This window comes from Lipotes vexillifer, unplaced genomic scaffold (assembly GCF_000442215.2).
Source record: "Lipotes vexillifer unplaced genomic scaffold, Lipotes_vexillifer_v1.1 scaffold977, whole genome shotgun sequence".
Classification (NCBI taxonomy): domain Eukaryota; kingdom Metazoa; phylum Chordata; class Mammalia; order Artiodactyla; family Lipotidae; genus Lipotes; species Lipotes vexillifer.
The window spans coordinates 2,619,125-2,639,989 of NW_006783088.1; the positions used below are offsets into that span (position 1 = coordinate 2,619,125).

The 20,865-nt window shown below is 41.6% G+C and overlaps 1 protein-coding gene across 3 annotated transcripts in view; it reads right to left on the bottom strand.

Moving 5' to 3' along the window:
• The window catches only part of DDB2 (damage specific DNA binding protein 2), a 22,949-nt gene extending 4,822 nt beyond the window's left edge, over nucleotides 1–18,127 (bottom strand). Inside the window, exons 1-4 of one of the 3 annotated variants that reach the window (XM_007455755.1) lie at nucleotides 17,855–18,127; nucleotides 16,580–16,713; nucleotides 16,005–16,196; nucleotides 323–468 (exon numbers count right to left, since the gene is read on the bottom strand). In XM_007455755.1, coding sequence (XP_007455817.1) covers nucleotides 323–468; nucleotides 16,005–16,196; nucleotides 16,580–16,713; nucleotides 17,855–17,981 — 599 coding nt within the window. In that variant the 5' untranslated portion in view covers nucleotides 17,982–18,127. The remainder of the gene's footprint in view (nucleotides 1–322; nucleotides 469–16,004; nucleotides 16,197–16,579; nucleotides 16,714–17,854) is intronic. The other 2 variants (XM_007455754.1, XM_007455756.1) reach the window with 2 other exon arrangements.
• Between the last annotated feature and the right edge of the window lie 2,738 nt (nucleotides 18,128–20,865).

Sequence of the window (20,865 nt, forward strand, 5' to 3'; positions counted from 1 at the left end):
TTCCTGCTCCAGGCTTTAAGTGGCTTTCTAGGCAAATGCCATGTTGACTTGTCCAGTGAGAATCAAGGTCTAGTCTAATACATGAATGACTGACAGAAGAGCTGAAGCTCCAGAACCACTCCCTGAAGCAGTAACCCACCTGGCCCAGAGTAAGAGCAGCTAAAGAAAAAGTCTGAGAAAGAGAGGGAAGCGTGGAAAGGAGCTAACACCTTTCCTTTCTTCCCCGTGCCAGGTTTGGGTGAAAGAAATGGGACCTGGATGCTCTCGCCAGAACTACACTGAGAGCCTAGAAGCCCTTTCCCCTCTGAGTTAAACTACTCACTTGCAGGTGCCTGAGCTGGCAAAAACTCGGAGAGTGTTGCCTTTAAAGTCTTGCAGCCTAGTTGTTCCCTCCATTGAGGAGGTGAAAAACTGGTTGGTATTGAGAGGGTTAAACTTCAGCCCAGTGATGCTCCCTCCAGCTCCAATCTAACACAAGGAAGAAAAAAGCCAGTGAGTGACAACGGCCCAGGAAGAGGACCAGGCCTGGGTGCACATACTCCGCTCAGACACAAGAGCCAGCCAGACTGCACTTGGGGCCAGGCCAGCTTAGATACCTAGACAGTAGGATGCTCTCCACAGTACTGTTTCTTAAGGTTTTAGTTGTAATTTTATACTTTTTAATTAACATACAGTAAATTTGTTGTTTTTGGTATACAGTTCTATGAATTTTAACACACATATAGATTTGAATAACCACCACCAAAATTAGGGTGCAGGACAGTTGTGTCACTTCCCCAAAAATCCCTTGTGCTCTCCCATTGTAGTCCCATCCTCCCCCCGACTCCTATCCCCTGGCAACCACTGATCCGTTCTCCATCACTATACAATAGTTTTGCCTTTGACAGACTGTCATATAAATGAATTATACGGTATGCAGCCTTTTGAGACTGGCTTCTTTCATTTCACTCAGTGTAATGCCCCTGAGTTTCATCCAACTTGCTGTCTGTATCTATAGTTCATCCCATTTTATTGCTGAGTATCCCATTGTGTGAATGTACCATAATCTGTTTATCATGTAACTGCTCTTTTCAGAAGAGCTTCAGCTTGGAACAGTGGCTGGGTTAGGAGGCCTGATGTCAGATCTGAGCTCCTTCCTGTTTTTTCCAGACATCTCAGACAATGATGATGCAAATAATCATGACATCAGTAGCATAACCTTATTAAGTGTTTATTATATATCAAGCACTGTTTTAAGAACTTTACATCCTCAAGGCTCCTCCTCCACTTCTCCGGTATGCTGTTACTATCCCAGCCTTAGTTCTACAAGGCCTCTTACACAACATCCACTGAACTCAATCAGCATACTAACTGGTACTTTCCATTCCCTCTCTAAAACATTCTGATGCCCATGGTTCACCAAACCCTTGCTGCTATATGATAATCTGCTCCCACTAGCTGAGTTCTATGCTTACAAAGGGTTAGTTGTATTTGTTCTTAAACCTATGTATGCCAGTTGTAGTTTGTATTGTAATCATGTAATTTAATTTACATGATGAGATTCATTAAACATTTAAACTTTAAACACTTAAAACATTTCATCAAATATGTAATTTAATTAAACTGATGAAATATGTGCAAAAAGAAAGACTATTGTTATTTCTATGAAATCCATATGAACACTTTGGGAAAACTAGATAAAAATGATATTTGCTAAAAATAATAGTTGTTGAATTAAGCATGGGTGAGATACTTATAAACAATTAGGGTGGGAAACAGTAATAAAAATTTAAAAAGAATCTGCAATCAGATTGCTCCACAACTAATTTTAAATTATGTCTCCACTTATGGGGAATGGAAACTAGACCCTATAAAAAAGGCATTATGGATATGGTTTATATCAGACCAGGTGAACCCTATCAGTGGACACTTACTCCAAGAAAAGGACTGGCCCTATGTCAAAGCGTTAGTAATAAACACATGTAAACAGTTTAAGGTAAAACGCATGAGTGTTCTAGCAAGGGTGGGCTAAATGGTTATGACCAACTCTTGCACTGAGAAGGACTAACCAAACCTGGACAAAATATGAAAAAGATATGTTTGAGACTTCCAATTCCAGTGATGGTGGCTTAGCTGGTGTCAGGCCAACCTTCTGTCAAGAAAAACTAGAAAAGACAGATAAAATACATGTTTTCAAAGGAAAGTTTCTGAAGTCAACCAAGAGCTATCAAGGCAACAAGGACTTGAAGTCCAGCCTCCTAGAGAGAAGAGAAGCAGAGAGGTACGCCTGACATTTCGATGCTGCTTTTCCTCTTGAGGCATATGCAGATAAGAAAGTGGTGGCTGAGAAGCTGAAGAGAGGTTCTGTCAGTCTCAAGAGGGGCAAAAACTGGAGTTCAGACCTGTCAAGGAGGAGAGGTCTTGGAAAAAACCCAGCTTTTAGTTAGGATCCCCGAAACCCTAAAAATAAGAGCAAACTGGAAACAGACCATCCCTCACAAAGACTGAAGTACAGATTCAAATCATTTCAATCGCTGATTAGATTAAGATGATCTGATTCCACCTGACCTGCCTGAGGAAAAAAATTCTTTCTGGAGGAAAATAACAGCACTCAAAACTTCAAATTGTATCTCTACAAGTTTTTATATGCAATATTTGGCATCAAATCTAAAATTATCCAGAATATCAAATAACCAATAACTAAGAGAAAAAACAACAGTTGAAAGACACTCACAGGAGATCCAGGTATTGGTGCTATTAGACACAGGCTTTAAAATCATTGTAATTAGTATACATTTAAAAAATAGACCTAATTTAAAAATGGACAAAGGGAATTCCCTCACGGTCCAGTGGTTAGGACTTAGCGCTTTCACTCCCGTGGCCCAGGGTTCAATCCCTGGTTGGGGAACTAAGATCTAGCAAGCTGCACAGTGCAGCCAAAAAAAAAAAAAAAATGGACAAAGGATTTCAACAGACATTTCTCCAAAGAAGATATACAAATAGTCAGTGGCACATGAAAAGATGCTCAACATCATTAGTCATTAGGGAATTGCAAATCAAAACCACAATGAAATACTATTTCACATCCACTAGGATGGCTATAATCAAAAAGACAATTACAAGTGTTGTAAGACAGCCTATGGAATGGGAGAAAATACTGCAAACTATATATCTGATCAGGGGTTAATATTAACAATATATAAGGAACTCGGACAAGTCAATAGCAAGAAAACAATCTGATTAAAAATGGGCAAAGGATTTGAACATACATTTTCCCAAAGAATATATACAGATGGCCAACAGGTATATGAAAAGGTGCTCAACATCACTAATCATCAGAGAAATGCAAAACTACAATGAGATATCACCTCACACCTGTTAGAATGACTATTATCAAAAAGACAAGCGATAAGTGCTGGCCAAGATGTGGAGAAGAGGGAACTCTTGAATACTGTTGATGGGAATGTAAATTGGTAGAGGCATTATTGAAAATAGTATGGAGGTTCCTCAAAAAACTTAAAATAGAACTATCATATGATCCAGTAATTCCATTTCTGGGTGTATATCAAAAGGAAATGAAATCAGTTTCTCAAAGAGTTCTGTCCTCCTGTGTTCACTGCAGCATTATTCACAATTGCCAAGATACAGAAACAACTTAAGTGTCTGCTGATGAATGAATGGATAAAGAAAATGTGGTATGTGTGTGTGTATAATGGAATATTATTCAGCCTTAAAAAAAAGGAAATCCTGCCATTTGCAACAACATGGATGAACATGGAGGACGTCAGACACAGAAAAACAAAGACTGAATGATCTCACTTACATATGCAATCTAAAAAAGTCAAACTCACAAAGGCAGAGAGTAGAGTAGTGGTTGCCAGGGGCTGGGGTGGGGGGAGGGGAATGGGGAGATGTTTGTCAAAGGGTACAAAGTTTCAGTTATTCTTGAGATCTAATGTACAGCATGGTGACTATAGTTAATATACTGTACTGTATACTTGAAATTTTCTGAGTAGATAAGTGTTCTCAGCACGCATGCGCGCATGCACACACACAAAAAACTATGTAAGGTGATGGATGTTAATTAGCTTGATGGTGTAATCATTTCACAGTACATACATGTATTAAAACATCATGTGGTACACCTTAAATATGTACAATTTTTGTCAGTTAAGTGTTGGTGAGGATGTGGAGGAACTGAAGCCCTCCTACATTGCTGGTGGGAAAGTGAAATGGAGCAGTTGCTTTGGCAAACAGGCAGTTCCTCAAAAAATTAAACAAAGAGTTACCATATGACCCAGGAGATATATACACCCAAGAGATATATACTCAACAGAAATGAATATGCTGATGTAAAAACCTGTATGCAGATATTCATAGGAGCATATTCATAATGATAGTTTAAAAAGCTAAAAATCAATGACTCAAACACCCATCTCAAGGAGCTGTAAAGCAAACAAGAAGCTAAAACCAAAGAAAGTAAAAGAAAAAAAAAAGAACAGAAATTAATGACATAAAACAAATACACTGTGGAAAGAATCAACAAAGCCAAAAGTTGGTTCCATGAAAAGACTAATTAAATTGATAAATCCCTGGTGAGAATGACCAAACAAACAAGAAGGCACAAATAACCAATTTAATGAATGGAAAAGATTATCAATATAAATCTTAGACATTTTAAAAAACAAGAGGACATCATAAACAATCTTTTGCCAATAAATTTGAAAACTTAGAGTTAATAGTCAAATTCCTAGAAAAGTACAAACTTGCCAGACTGAAAGAAGATGAAAAAGAAAAATCTGAATACTCTGGTATCTATTAAAGAAACTGAGTCACAACTAAAAACGTTCTTGCAAAGTAAATTCCAGATCCTAATGGCTTCAGTGGTGAATGTACTAAATATTTAAGGAAGAAACAATCTTTTTTTTTTAAAATTTATTTAATTAATTTATTTTTTTGCGGTATGTGGGCCTCTCACTGCTGTGGCCTCTCCCGTTGCGAGGCACAGGCTCCAGACGCACAGGCTCAGCGGCCATGACTCACGGGCCTAGCCGCTCCGCGGCATATGGGATCTTCCCGGAGCGGGGCACGAACCCGCGTCCCCTGCATTGGCAGGCAGACTCTCAACCACTGCGCCACCAGGGAAGCCCAATCTTTTTTATTTAAAACTTTATTTTCAAACTATCTCAAACTCATAGAAGAGTTGCAAGAATAGCGCAAAGAACTGTTTTTCCGGAACCATTTGATAATAAATTGCCAACATGATGTCCCATCACACTCAAATACTTTATTGTGTACTTCCTACAAGAATATTCTCTGACATAGCCACAGTAAAACCGTAAAACCACCAAAACTTAGTGGTATCTAAAGTAGTTCAAGCTCATAGAAGCAGAAAGTAGAACTGTGGTTGCCAAAGGCTGGAGGGAAGGGGAAATGGTGAGTTGTTATTCAGTGGGCACAGTTTCAGTTTTACAAGATGAAAAAGTTCTAGAACTCTGTTGCAAAACAATGTGAATATAGTGTTAGTGCACTTAAAAATGGTTCAGATGATACATTTTATGTTATGTGCTTTTCCCACAGTTTTTAAAAGAAGCAGTATCACTTACTAGAAATATTACTGTAAAGGTAAAAGAGTGAAAAAAATAACATTTAAATGAAAAAATCAACTATAACTAATAAACCAAAACAAACAAAAAACAGTGTAGTTTACATTAATATAATAGAGGAAGAAAATCATTGCTGACCTCAAAAGACAAAAAAGTATTTGATGAAATTCAATTATCATTCACGATAAGAGCTTCTGGCAAACTATGAATAAAAGAGGAACTTACTCAATCTGATAAAAGGTATTTAAAAACAAGTTTTAAAAACAAACAAGCTTGGGGCTTCCCTGGTGGCGCAGTGGTTGGGAGTCCGCCTGCCGGTGCAGGGGACACGGGTTCGTGCCCTGGTCCGGGAGGATCCCACGTGCCGCGGAGCGGCTGGGCCCGTGAGCCATGGCCGCTGGGCCTGCGCGTCCGGAGCCTGTGCTCCGCAACGGGAGAGGCCACAGCAGTGAGAGGCCCGCGTACCTAAAAAAAAAAAAAAAAAAACAAACAAGCTCTTAGGTATATACACAAAAGAACTGAAAACAGTTCTAACAAAAACTTGTACATGAACATTCATGGCAGCTGAATCATAACAGCAAAAGGCAGAAACAATCCAAATGTCCATCAACAGATGAATGACGAAACAAAATTTGGTGTATTCATACAATTGAATATTATTCAACTACAAAAAGGAATAAAGGGCTGATACATGCTATAACATGGATGAACCCTGAAAACATTATGCTAAGTGAAAGGAGTCAGACTCCAAAGGACAAATATTTATTGTATGATTCTGTTTATATGCAGTACCTAGAATAATCAAATTCAGAGACAGAAAACAGATTAGTAGGGCTGAGGGGCGGGGTAACAGAGAGTCATTGCTTAATGGGTACAGAGTTTTATTTGGGGATGAAAAAGTTCTGGAGATGGATAGTGATGATGGTTGCACAACAATGTAAATGTACTTAGTACCACTGAGTTGTACGCTTTAAAATGGTTAAAATGGTAATTTTCATGTTATGTATATCTTATCACAATAAAAAGTAGCAGAAACCTTATTTAATGACAAAAAATAAAAGCCTTCTATAATCAAGAATAAGACAAGGGGCTTCCCTGGTGGCACAGTGGTTGAGAGTCTGCCTGCTGATGAGAGGACACAGGTTCGTGCCCTGGTCCAGGAGGATCCCACATGCCGCGGAGCAGCTGGGCCTGTGAGCCATGGCCGCTGAGCCTGTGCATCCGGAGCCTCTGCTCCACAGCGGGAGAGGCCACAACGGTAAGAGGCCCAGGTACCGCAAAAAAAAAAAAAAAAAGAATAAGACAAGGATGTCTGTTATAGCCAACATTCAACAAAGTAGTAGAGGTCTTAGCCAATGGAATAAGGCAAAAAAAGAAGTGAAAAAATGGTAAAGTAAGAATTCAAACTCTCATTTATTTGTAGATGACAAAAAATTTAAATCCTCAGAGAAACTATTAAAATTAGTTAAGTATGAATTTCTACTTCCAGCTATGATGGAGTGTCAGAAACCAGATATATCCTCCTGCCTTACACAACTAAAAAAAATGAAAAAATACATGAAATGAGTTTTCAGACATTGGGCAACAGGCAGCACAAGGCAAGAGGGAAAGAAATGAGGTAGCCCTGCAATTGTCCCAGCTTACTGCTTGGAAAGAGTATCCAGGCTGCAGCACAGGGAGGGAGGACCCAAACAGCCTAATAGTCTCATTAAGCTGAGGTGACAAGTTAGGAAAGCCAACAGGGCAAGAATCTGTGGGGGAAAATGCTGGAGGGGGAGATATACAGAGAGAGCATTCTGGAGATTTTCAGAGGGGTCCCCTCAGGCCTTGGAGTAGATACTGTTGGGTAAATATGTATAAGGAAACTACATAAGGCTGAGGTAAAACCACCAGAAGTGAATAGAAGGAGAAATCCTTAGAACAGTCTGTATTCTCACCATCCAGAATGAAAAAATTCTTAATATACAGAACCTTAAGTAGAGTCCTCAGAAGGGTACTGCCTCAGGGTGAGGTCAACTCACATCTAAACTATAGGCTGCCTTAGACCCATGCTAACTGGAGTAGGTTGAATAATGGTCCCCCAAGATGTCCATGCCCTGATCCCTGGAACCTGTGAATATTACTTTAGATGACAAAGGGACCATTTTTAAAGCAGCCAAAAGAAAAAAATTAAAATCACATGAACAGGAACATAAGAATGAGAGCAAACTTTGCATCAGAAGTTATCTTTAAAGTACTAAAAGAAAAAAAAAGTCCTATGAACCTAGAATTCTATACCCAGCAAAAATACCTTCAAAAAAAAAAACGGGGCTTCCCTGGTGGCGCAGTGGTCGAGAGTCCGCCTGCTGATGCAGGGGACACTGGTTCGTGCCCCGGTCCGGGAAGATCCCATATGCTGCGGAGTGGCTAGGCCCGTGAGCCATGGCCGCTGAGCCATGCGTGTCCGGGGCCTGTGCTCCACAATGGGAGAGGCCACAACAGTGAGAGGCCTGCGTACCGTAAAAAAACAAACAAACAAACAAACAAACAAAAAAAAATGGAGGCGGGGGCAAAATAAAGACGTTCTCAGACAAACAAAAGGAAAAAAAGCATCACCAACCAACCTACATTACAGGAAATGTTAAAGGAATCTCTTCAAGCAGAAAGAAAATGGAAAATGTTACCAAAAGGAAGTCTGGATCATACAAAGGAATGAAAGGCCCTGGAGATGGCAAATATGTGGGTAAATATTAAAGTTTTTTTCTCATTTAAAATATATCTCGGGACTTCCCTGGGTCCAGTGGTAAAGCATCCACCTTCCAATGCAGGGGACACAGGTTCGATCCCTGGTTGGGGAACTAAGATCCCACATGCCATGGGGCAACTAAGCCCATGCACTGCAACTACAGAGCTCGTGTGCCTCAACGAGAGAGCCCGCCTGCTGAAAACTAAAGAGCCCATGTGCTCTGGAGCCTGAGCGCCACAACTAGAGAGAAGCCAACATGCCACGACAGAGCCCGCACTGCAATGAAAGATCTTGTGTGCCTCAACAAAGATCCCGCATGCCCCAATTAAGTCCTGACGCAGCCAAAAAAAATAAAATAATAATAATAAATATTAAAAAAAATTTAAAAAATATCTTTAGGGACTTCCCTGGTGGTCCAGTGGCTAAGACTCCACGCTCCCAATGCAGGTGGCCTGGGTTTGATCCCTGGTCAGGGAACTAGATCACATGCTGCAACTAAGAGTTCACTTGCCGCAACTAAAGATCCCACATACCGCAACAAAGATCCCATGTGCCACAACTAAAACCCAGTACAGCCAAATAAATAAATAAATATTAAAATAAATAAAAATAAATAAAAAATATCTTTAAAAGATACCTGCCCTGCAATCCAGCTATTCCACAACTAGGTATTTACTCGAGAAAAATGAAAACATATATCCACACAAAGACTTGTACATGCATGTCCATAGCAGCTTTATTTGCAACAGTCAAAAACTGGAAAAAGTCCAAATGCCCTTCGACAGGTGAATGGATAAATAAACTGTGGTATATCAATACACTGGAAAACTACTCAGAAAGAAAAAAAAATACTACTGATACATGCAAAAATGTAGATGAATCTCAAATATTTATACTGCAAGAAAGAAGCCAAAAAAAAAAGAGTATATATTGTATGGTGCCATTTATATAAAAGCCTTGAAAATGCAAATTTATCAATAGGGATAGAAAGTGGATCAATGGTTTTCAGGTGTCAGGACAGAGGGAAGAAAGGGATGGATTTCCAAGGTGTGTGAGGAAACTTCAGGGGTGATGGATATGTTCATTATTTTAACTGCAGTGATGGTTTCATGGTTGTATACGTATGTCAAAACTCATCAAATCATACACTTTAAACATGTGCAGTTTATCATATATTAGCTATATCTCAATAAAGATTTAACAAAAAACAGAAACAAGAAGATAATTGTGTAAAGCAAAAATAAAAATGTAGGGTTTATAACATATGTAGAAGTAAAATGTAGGACAATGACAGAAGGGAGAAAACAGGAGTAAATACATAGTTTCAGGAGTCTTACAATACATGTGAAGTGGTATAACATTATTTGAAGTTTCTTTCTTACATTAAAGATGTACATTGTGGGGAATTCCCTGGTGGTCCAGTGGTTAGGACTCCTCACTTTCACTGCCAAGGGCCCAGGTTCAATCCCTAGTCAGGGAACTAAGATCCCACAAGCTGTGTGGTCAAAAAAAAAGAGATGTACATTATAAACCCAAGAACAACTATGAAAAGAGAGAAAAGAGAAAGGAAAAGAAGTGTAACTAATAATCCAACAGTGGAGATAAAATGGAATCATAAAAAGTACTCAACCAAAAAGAAGACAAGAAAAAAAGAAAAATGGAGCAAAGCAATGGGACAAATAGAAATACAAGATAACAGACTTAAACCCAATCATATTTATAATCATATTAAATGTAAATGGTCAAATGCTCCAATTAAAAGGTAGAGATTTGGGGCTTCCCTGGTGGCACAGTGGTTGAGAGTCTGCCTGCCGATGCAGGGGACATGGGTTCGGGCCCCGGTCTGGGAAGATTCCACATGCCACAGAGTGGCTAGGCCCGTGAGCCATGGCCGCTGAGCCTGCGTGTCTGGAGCCTGTGCTCCGCAACAGGAGAGGCCACAGCAGTGAGACGCCTGCGTACCACAAAAAAAAAAAAAAAAAAAAAGGTAGAGATTGTCAGATTGGATTTTTTTTTTTTGGCTATGCCACCACGTGGCTTGTGGGATCTTAGTTCCCCAACCACGGATTGAACCCAGGCCCTCAGCAGTGAAAGCACCAAGTCTTTTTTTTTTTTTAACATCTTTATTGGAGTATAATTGCTTTACAATGGTGTGTTAGCTTCTGCTTTATAACAAAAAGCACCAAGTCTTAACCACTGGACCACCAGGGAATTTCCCACGGGTTAACTTTATTTTAAATGAAATTTTAAAAAAAATTACTGAGATATTGACACATAACACTGTATTAGTTTTAGGAGTCCTAACCACTGGACTGCCATGGAATTCCCAGATTGGATTTTTTTTTACATGCTATCTACAGGAAACTCATTTATATACAAATACACAAATACATTAAGAATAAAAGGATGAAAAAAAAGATATACAATGCAAATACTAATGATAAAAAAGCTGCAGTGGCTACATTAATATCAAACAAAGATTTCAAAACAAGAAATATTACCGGGGTAAAGGGAGACATCACACAATGACAAAGTTGTCAATTCATCAAAATGACATAATTTTAAATGTGTAAGCACCTAATAACAGAGTTTCCAAATGCTTGAAGCAAACACTAAAGGAAAATAGACAGAACCACAATTTTATAGTTGAAGATTCCAATATTCCTCTTTTATGAGACATAAAATCAATAAGGATACAGAACATTAAAAAAAAAAAGATACAAAATATTTAAACAACACTATCAACTAACTTAACCTAACTGACATTTAGAGAATAATCCACCCCAAAACAGGGACTTCCCTGGCAGTCCAGTGATTAAGACTCCATCCTTCCACTACAGGCGGCATGGGTTCTATCCATGGTCGGGGAACTAAGATCCCACATGCTGCGCAGTGCAGCCACAGGAAAAAAAAAAAAAAATTCACCCCAAAACAGCAGAATACACATTTTTTTCCAAATGCATATGGAAAATTCACTAAGATAGTCCGTATGCTCAGCCAAAATACAAATAAAAAATGTAAAATGACTGGAAATCACGTAAAGTGTCCTTTGTTCATAACAGAATTGAACTAGAAATCAATAACAGGAAGATATCTCAACAATGCCCAAATATTTGGAAATTAAACAAAATACTTCAGAATAACCCATAGGTCAAAGAAGAAATCATAAAGAATTTGGGGGGCTTCCCTGGTGGCACAGTGGTTGAGAGTCCACCTGCCGATGCAGGGGACACGGGTTCGTGCTCCGGTCTGGGAGGATCCCACGTGCCGCGAAGCGGCTGGGCCCGTGAGCCATGGCTGCTGGGCCTGCGCATCTGGAGCCTGTGCTCCGCAGCAGGAGAGGCCACAACAGTGAGAGGCCTGCGTACCGGAAAAAAAAAAAAAAAAAAAATTTGGAAAATAATTTGAACTGAATAGAAACAAAAACACAACAAAATCTGTGAGATGCAGTTAAAGAAATAGAGGGAAATGCATAGCATTAAATGGTTATATTAGAAAAGAAAGGTCTCATATAAAGAATTCAAGTTTCTATCTTAAGAAACCAAAAAAAGAAAAGCAAATTATACCCAAAGTAAGCATAGGAAAGAAAATAATACAACAAAAATCAACAAAAAAGAAAACAGAAAAACAACAGAGGAAAAAAAATCAATGAAAACTAAAAGCTGGTTCTTTGAAAATATCAACAAAATTGATAATCCTCTAACAAGACTGATTAGGGCAAAAAAAAAGAGAAGACACAAATTACTAATATCAAGAAATATGAGGGGGCTTCCCTGGTGGCGCAGTGGTTGGGGGTCCGCCTGCCAATGCAGGGGACGCGGGTTCATGCCCTGGTCCGGGAGGATCCCACGTGCTGCGGAGCGGCTGGGCCCGTGAGCCATGGCCACTGAGCCTACGCGTCCAGAGCCTGTGCTCCGCAACGGGAGAGGGCCACAGCGGTGAGAGCTCCGTGTACCGCAAAAAAAAAAAAAAAAGAAAGAAATATGAGGGAGGACATTACTACAGATCCTATGGATATTAAAAGGATAATAAGGGAATACTATGATCAACTTTATACCACTAAATTCAAAAATTTAGATAAAGTGGACAAATTACTTGAAAGAAACTACCAAGCTCCTTCAAGAAGAAATAGATAACCTAAATTGCCCTGTATCTATTAAGAAATTGAATATATAGTTAGAAACTCTCCAACAAAGAAAACTCCAGGCCCAGATGGCTTCACTAGTGAATGCTATTAAAAAATTTAAGAAAGGAATAGTACCAATTCTATACAAATTATTCCAGAAAATTCAAGTGGAGGGAATACTTCTCAACTCTTTACATGAGGTCTACATTACCCTGATACCAAAACCAAAGGCATTACCAAAAAAAGGAAATAAGATATATATTTATAAATTTTATTTATTTATTTTTGGCCATGCCCAGTAGCATGTGGGAATCTTAGTTCCCCAACCAGGGATCGATCCCGCGCCTCCTGCAGTGGAAGCATGGAGTCTTAACCACTGGACCGCCAGGGAAGTCCAGGAAATAAGACATTTTTAAGTGGTCGTCATCTGGTACAAGATGACTAAACTAGGATATGATCTAATAAGTAAAATACAACAGTTTCTAGGATAGAATATTTACATAAAAATATAAGTAGAAGAACGGGTGTGTATAACAGTATATACATGCACATAAAGATGCCTCAAATGGGGATTTCAGGTAATAGTTACTTTATTCTTTATACTTTTTTCTTTATTGCCTGAATTTCTTATAATGAGCACAGGTCATTTTTACAATGAGAATAAAATAATCTTCATTTTGAAAATGTAATACATGTCCCCTCGCCAAGGGCCTGAAAGATTAAGATCAGAGCCAAGGTCAGATAACTAAAGAAATGACAAGGGCTTCCCTGGTGGCGCAGTGGTTGAGAGTCCGCCTGCCGATGCAGGGGACACGGGTTCGTGCCCCGGTCCAGGAAGATCCCACATGCTGCGGAGAGGCTGGGCCCGTGAGCCATGGCCGCTGAGCCTGTGCATCCGGAGCCTGTGCTCCGCAACGGGAGAGGCCACAACAGTGAGAGGCCCACGTACCGCAAAAAAAAAAGAAAGAAAAAAAAGAAATGACAAAATGAAGCACTGCTGCTCCCTCAGTCACTGGTCTCAAATCAACTTTCTGCTGTCAGTTCCTGGGAGTAAAAACAGACAGTTCTCCAGACCACCTACCCTTCTCCTGCTACAACCTAGTTCCCTACTAGTCACAGAGTTCAAATGCCCAGACCAATCTCCACAACAGTGTGTAAGGAAACTTCACTTAAATGCACATCATAATAAAGGGTGATATAAACCAAAAGCAGCTTCAGCCTGACACAAGTTCAAAGCAGTTATCATTCCCCTTTTTGTCCGGAAACTCTTCCCCTAGGACACTCTTAGGCTGTTTCTTAAAGTTCTCTATTCCCATGTCCTGGATGCCTAGGAAAAAAACCAATCTCCTCCTGCCTGAGCTCTGGGTTCTGACTTCAACTTAAAGCTACCCCTCCTGGGGGTCACCTGTCTCACCAGCTGGGTAGACAGACCACCAAGTAATCCCCTGGCTGCCTTTCTTTGGGCTTCAGGCACTTATTTTCTTGAACACTGATCTCATACCTTGAATCCTAATCTTCAAGCCTGCCTAACCTGGCCTTTTCTGATGAGCTGCTCTCCAAACCCTCCACTTAAAAGAACTCATCCTGGGTTTACCTTTGGCCTCTAAACCTGAGGTAGAAAAAGTGAGCTAATGCAGAATCCAGTTTACAAATGTGTTTTGTTTAGCTACAGAGCATGTTCAATTTCACTTAGTTCCCAACATTAAAAACCAGGATATTTTAAATTGAAACCCCTGAGTACTGTTGGCGGGAATGTAAAATGGTACAGCCTCTATGGAAAACAGTATGGTGGTTCCTCAAAAAATGAAAAATAGAGTCACAATGTGATCCAGCAATTCCACTATGGGTATATAACCAAAAGAACTGGAAGCTGGGGCTCGAAGAGATATCTGTACAACTGCATTCACAGCAGCATTATTCACAAAAGCCAAAAGGTGGAAGCAACCCAAATGTCCAACAACAGATGAATGGATAAACAAAATGTGGTACATACATACAGTGGAATATTATTCAGCCTTAAAAGGGAAGAAAATTCTGACACGTGCTGCAACATGGATAAAACTTGAGGACACTGTGCTAAGTGAAATAAGCCTATCACAAAAGGACAAATACTGTCTGATTCCACTTGTATGAGATACTTAGTCAAAATCACAGAGACAGAAAGCAGAATATGGTTGCCAGGGTTTGGAGGGAAGGAGGAATGGGGAATTAGTGTTTAATGGCTACAGAGTTTCAGTTTTGCAAGATGAAAAAGTTCTGGAGACTGGTTACACAAGAATGTAAATGTACTTAAAGCCACTGAGCTGTACACTTAAAAACGGTTAAGATGGTAAATTTTATATGTGTTTCATTACAATTTTTTAAAGTCAGAACATTTCAGTCTTCATTTGAAAAAATCAGATCTGATACCTCAGGACCTAGATTCTCACCTGTCAACCATCTCCAATTTACCACTAACCACCATCCTACATCATTCTTTTATCTGTCTGGCTTCTTTACGCATGTCAATTTGTGGCTCCTGCTCTAAACCCAGAGCATCACCTTTCACAGTATAGCCCTCCAATGTCAGTCCTCAGCTGGGCAAGCTAACGGTCTTGTCTTTGGTGGAGGGGCCAATAACCTCACCCCTCAGCGACTGATGACAAACACTAGCACAATTAAGAGCATCCCTAAAAAGCTCTATGCCAAACCTTGCCCCAAACACACTCTGCCTTTCCTCCTTTTCTCTCCATTTATCTAAATATTGTTCTTCCTCACTCCTCACTCATTTATGAAACCTCTATTTACTCTAATTCACAAGAGGTTCTTCCTTCTCTCATGTTCTGTATGTAGCATTTAGCATCTGTACTGCTGTATTGTTAGTTATCTTGTCGGTAGACATCCCACCTATCCAGTTATACTCCAAGCCCCTCATTCATTCAACAAATACAAAGCAGCTATCTAGGCCAAACATTGTTTTAGGTACTGGGGATACAGTGGTAAATCAGAAAAACAAGGTCCCTGCCATCATGGAGCTTACCTTCCAGTGGGTAAAGACATACAAATAAGTAAAATATTTCAGATATTGATAAACATTGTGGGGGAAAAGTGAAGCAGGATAATGAGATAGGGAGTCATCAGTGATTAGGCAGAGTGGTCAGTAATAGCCTTTTTGAAGAAATATATTGAGCCGAGACCTGAATGATAAGAGGGAGCCAGCCATGAGAAAACCATGGGAAAGAGCACTCCAGTCAAAGGGAACAGCAAGTGCAAAGACTCAGTTTCAGGAATAGAAATAGCTAGTATGGCTAAAGCATAGGAAATGAGGAAAGACAGTAGTACAAGATGAGGTCAAGGAGGTAAGAAAGGGCTTAGATTCTAGGTGATTTACGAGGGTGATCAATATTTCATACTTCCTAATATTTTAAGGGCAGGTGTTCAATAAAGAGTTGAGTATCATCACCATTGACTCGTTTGAAAACACCCACAGTTATTTTTGACCCCAATTATCTCCTTGTTACCGGATGCCTTTTCATCCCTTCAACAAACACTGCTTCAGCACTATTGTCTGGCACAGGGAACTGCTCACCCCTTTAATGAAGGTGGGTTTGTCCTTTATGCCAAAGTTCCAGAGCAAGATATCTCCCCCTTTGGAACCCACAGCCAGGGTGCTGGGGTGAGTTGGGTGCCACGCCAGGGATGTGGCCCTCCTGTCAAAAGGGGCAGCCTTTTGGAATATCCGGTAAGAAGCCAGAGAGTTCAAAAAGGACTGCTGGAGACCCTGATACAGAGAGAAAAAAATTAAGTTGAATTAAAACATAAGGGTAAATTGCCAATCTCTGACTCCCGCATAGATAAGTGGGGTCAGGTCCTCCCACTAAAGGAAAAATAACTGCCTGACTCTGTGCATAAAAATATTTGCAATATACATGATCTAATCATGGAAAGCAAGGAGGCAGGGTGCATTCCTTCTGGGACTCCCTACAGCATAGGACTTCTACATGGCTGAGTGCCCAGTAGTCACCAAGATGGGGGTGATCTGACCACTCCGACGACCCACTGAACCAACCCAGCATCTAATTTTGGACCATCCAGCAGTAAAAAAAAAAAAAAAAAAAAGGCACCATGCAAACCCTTGAGCTCTTCAGCCAGGAAACGCCTCACCTGCTGTAGTGATGGCCAGGCAGCTGTGCCCAGCTTATGCTGGTGGAGGGCCCTGACGATGCTGCATGGTGGCGGGACCCGCAGGTTAGCCAACCCCGCCCAAAGGCAGCCTGAGTCAAATCTTCTGCTAGGACCTGCCAAGCAGAACAGACACATATTTTCCGCTCCAATCTCACTCAAAGATTTTTCTGCTGAAACATCCCAAAGAGAAAGCCTTGTTGCTTCATTCGGCATAGACAATCTCTCTTATCATCTCCTAAGGTTTTTCCACGTTCTGCTCAGTCTCACCCAGCACAACAAATAAACAGTGAGTAGGAATTCAGCCCCTTCCAAAAAATATTCCCCAAAATAGTACTTCTGAAGTGAAACTATGATCTTGCAGGGTTCCTGAGAACTGAGCCAAAGAAACACATGAGAACTGCAGAACTCTTCCCAGTTTGGGCTGGAAAACTAGTGATAGGGTTGGGTGATAATTTAAAAGTTATATATGAAGCACAATAAAAAGATTTTAGGACAGCATAGAAGTGACTTTTTGGGAAAAGCAGTTTCTTTAAATCCTATATTAAAATAATGTAGAGGTGACCAGTGGTTGGCCCTAAGTCCAATCTCTTCTTAAAACCAGCAGGATCCATAGGGTCCGGTGTGGCGCTAAATTCGCTAGGCTACTTTTGGAAAGGTAGATCCACCTAGAATAGGAATAAAGCAACTCTGGATTACCAACATGTATTTGAGGACCTGATCTCTATGAATCCCGCCTCCTGACAACCAATTCTTTCTTCTCATGAACAAAAAAAACACTTCATAAACAACCCCCTGTCTTTTGAGTTCCCTACATTCCTTATAGCCCCAGGTTCAAGCCCCAATAAACCCCTAAGAATGAGTTTTCGAAGGAAGGAGGGAAATGGGAGGGTTTCCGCAGTTAAACCAAGGACATACAGCTAGCAATCGTGACTAGAGAAATTAAGTACACACACCACTAGGCAAAGTAGGATTATCTTAAGCAGTCCTCAGTGTGTAAAAATTCTGGTACAAACAAGGAATTTGAAAAGTCCGTTGTGTCTGTTGTAATGGAGCTCATCTGCCTCTTCCTGTCACCTGAGGGAGGTTAAGCCCAAGCTCTAAAGTGTCAAAGGACCTGCAGACAAAATGCACAGCCTGAGGCGTTCATAATTTGGGACAGCCTCAGGGACCCAGGCGCACCCACCCCCCACTCCAGCCTCCTGTGTGAGAACCCCAAATGGCGGAATTAATTAAAGCAGCAGGCGCAGGCAGTACCGGGGCCCTTCAAACAGAGCTTCTTGGCCTCGGGCTCCAGCTCCCAGGGGCTTCTGTTCCTCTTGCTCTTGGGGCGCACAACCACCTCGGGGGTCTTCTGGGTTTCTGGGCGTTTCCTGGGAGCCATGGCCTCCTCCGTGCGAAGGGGTACTATGCCTTATGCCGAGATGACCGACGAAATATTGAGAAGCTTCTGGGGAAAAACAAGGCGGGGACCAGAGAACCCGCTGAGCCACAGGTAGGCCAACTAAGCCAACTTCCCGCCAAACAGGCTCACCGGCAAGGCGGGGTCGCGCGCGGAGAGATGGGAAGTGTGTGAGGGGAGGGCCTCATCCGCTCCCCAGAGAAAAGGGATACCGCCTACGTGTTGGCCCTGAGCTAGTCCAAGTCAGCTGACCTGCCAGAAATAAACATGGCCGTTGGTGCTCGGCCTCACAACTTGAAGCCTCTTCAGACGCGGCGCTGCCAGGCCTCTGGACCCCGCCCCCCGCCCCAGACCGGATGCTAATCAAGGCTTCGGCTCCGCCTCCTCCACCTTCTACTTGGCGACCACGCCCTCTCGGGCTGTGATTGGCTGATCCGTACAGTTGGCTTGAGTAGGCTTTGTAGAAAGAAAACCGCATCCCGGCGGTGGAAACCGAGCTGATTCGGCCTGCTGGCTTTGCGGTCGATGCCGATTGCTTATACTTCTCCAGCTTTGCCGAATCCCAGCGTCTCTGTAGAGAGTGGTTGAAACTCGCAGCTTTTAATTAAAGTTTCCCCAAACCTGCTTAGTGTCCTCCTAAGGAGCAACCCGGGGCAGTGATGATGGGCCGGAGAGCGTGCGGCTAACTGCCCAGGCTGAGGTCTTGTGCCAAAGGCCATTGCAGTGAGCCTCATAGGCGTCCCACCCCGCCCGACAGGAGACAGTTCTGATGCACCCCGCTTTCTGCGTCGAGCCAGGCAGGAGATGGGGTTGGTCGGGAACTGCTGGTCCTTTCCTTCCACCGTCTAAGTCAGGTGCCAGGTGCTTTGGGAGAGTGACAGGAGACAAAAATGCATTAATGGTAGATCCTGCATTCAAGGAGCTTTCAGACAGGTAGGGACAGAAGAGAGTGCCAAAAAAAAAAGAATAATAACTCTTGGAAAGAAATGATTGCTCCAAAAGAAAAATTGGAAAAAGCTTTCTTGATGGGAAGATCAGCTCAGGGTGTTAGAAATGGCAGCCAGCAGGGGAAAGGGCAAGCTAATGGTTTCTCCCCTGAGGCCTGTAGCTGTGTTTTCAGAGCTGTGATACAGAAGCAAGCTGCCCTCTCCCCCTTACTCAGACCAGCCATTCGTTTCACCTCAGCAGGCGCTCATTTCTGGAGGATCCTGAAGTATGAAAAACGGCCCTGCCCCTAAATAAGGTTTACAATCTACTAAGAAGAAAAATACATGCGAGGGCTTCCCTGGTGGTGCAGTGGTTAAGAATCTGTCTGCCAATGCAAGGGACACGGGTTCGAGCCCTGGCCCGGGAGGATCCCACATGCTGCGGAGCAACTAAGTCCGTGCGCGACAATTAATGAGCCTGCGCTCAACAGCCTGCAAGCCACAACTACTGAGCCCACGTGCCACAACTACTGAAGCCGGCGCGCCTAGAGTCCGTGCTCCACAACAAGAGAAGCCACTGCAATAAGTCCGCGCACTGCAACAAAGAGTAGCCCCCGCTCACCGCAGCTAGAGAAAGCCCACGCACAGCCAGGACGACCCAACACAGCCAAAAATAAAAACAAATAAATAAATTTATTTTAAAAAAATACGTTGGCTTTTTTTTGACTTGTGTGAAACAAGTCAAACAATTTAGGCTAGAACACAGTTGAGTACTAAACTGTGGTATGCCAACCAAGACTTTTAGATGCATTCAGAAAAGATAATCTAATGGAGAAAGTAGTATTTAGGAAAGCCTCATGGGGAAGATGGGGTTTTGCAGAGTTTGCTGAGGAACGGAGAATAGCATCCTAAGAGGAGAAACAGATTGATGAAAGTTAGGAATGGGTGTGGGTTATGAGAAAGAGAAAAGCAGCTCCTGGCATCTGGGTGCTGGCCTGGTATTATTAGCTAGGCCTTAGTGTTCTGTAGAAATAATTTTGCAAAACATCAGCACAGACAAGGCCATTCTGTGACCACGGTAGATCAACACAAAAACATAATCACTGATGTTTGAACACAGGCAAAAGTATGAACATTAACCAAACCACAGAAATGACCAAACATCCCCGTTATTTTGGCTAATATGAATGACTGCAGATTCTTTGTTAATCACAGCTTTAGCTTTGCTTCATTCTTACTGATAGCCAATCACAGAATCACCCGTTTCCTGACAGCCTCCAATACAGAGCAAAACCCCACTTCTCTGATCCGTTATACAGACCACCCAACACAAGCCAATCCTATTCCGTTTTTTGGGTTGTTTTGTTTTGTTTTGTTTTTCTGGCCGCAACGCACAGCATGTGTGATCCTAGTTCCCCAACCACGGAATTCGGGCCCTTGGCAGTGAGACCACGGAGTCCCAACCACTGGAATGCCAGGGAATTCCCTCCTATTTCTTTCTAATACTTTCTTCCAGGGATGTCCCACCCTTCCCCATGGTATGCATCCTCTGTTGCAATGAGCAATAGACCCAGAGTTGAACTACAGGAGTGTCCCTGATAGTATTTGGTTTGGGGGCATTTATAGGTAGATTAGGAGGCAGCTTGAAGAGGAGAAAATTGATCACATTAAGGATTTGGGCAAAGTAAGAGAGGACAGATAAAGGAGGAGGTTGAATGGCAAGCAGAAGAATTCATTCTACTGACATTTATCAAAAACCTACACTGTTCCTGGCATTTTCCAGTAAAAAAGAATGCTGACTTTGCTATACAGTAGAAATTAACACAACATTGTAAATCAGCCATACTTCAATAAAATAAAAAAAAAAGAATGCTGATATGAAAAATGTTCTTTCCCCCTATGGAGTGTGCATTTTTTTTTTTTTTTTTTTTTTTTTTGGA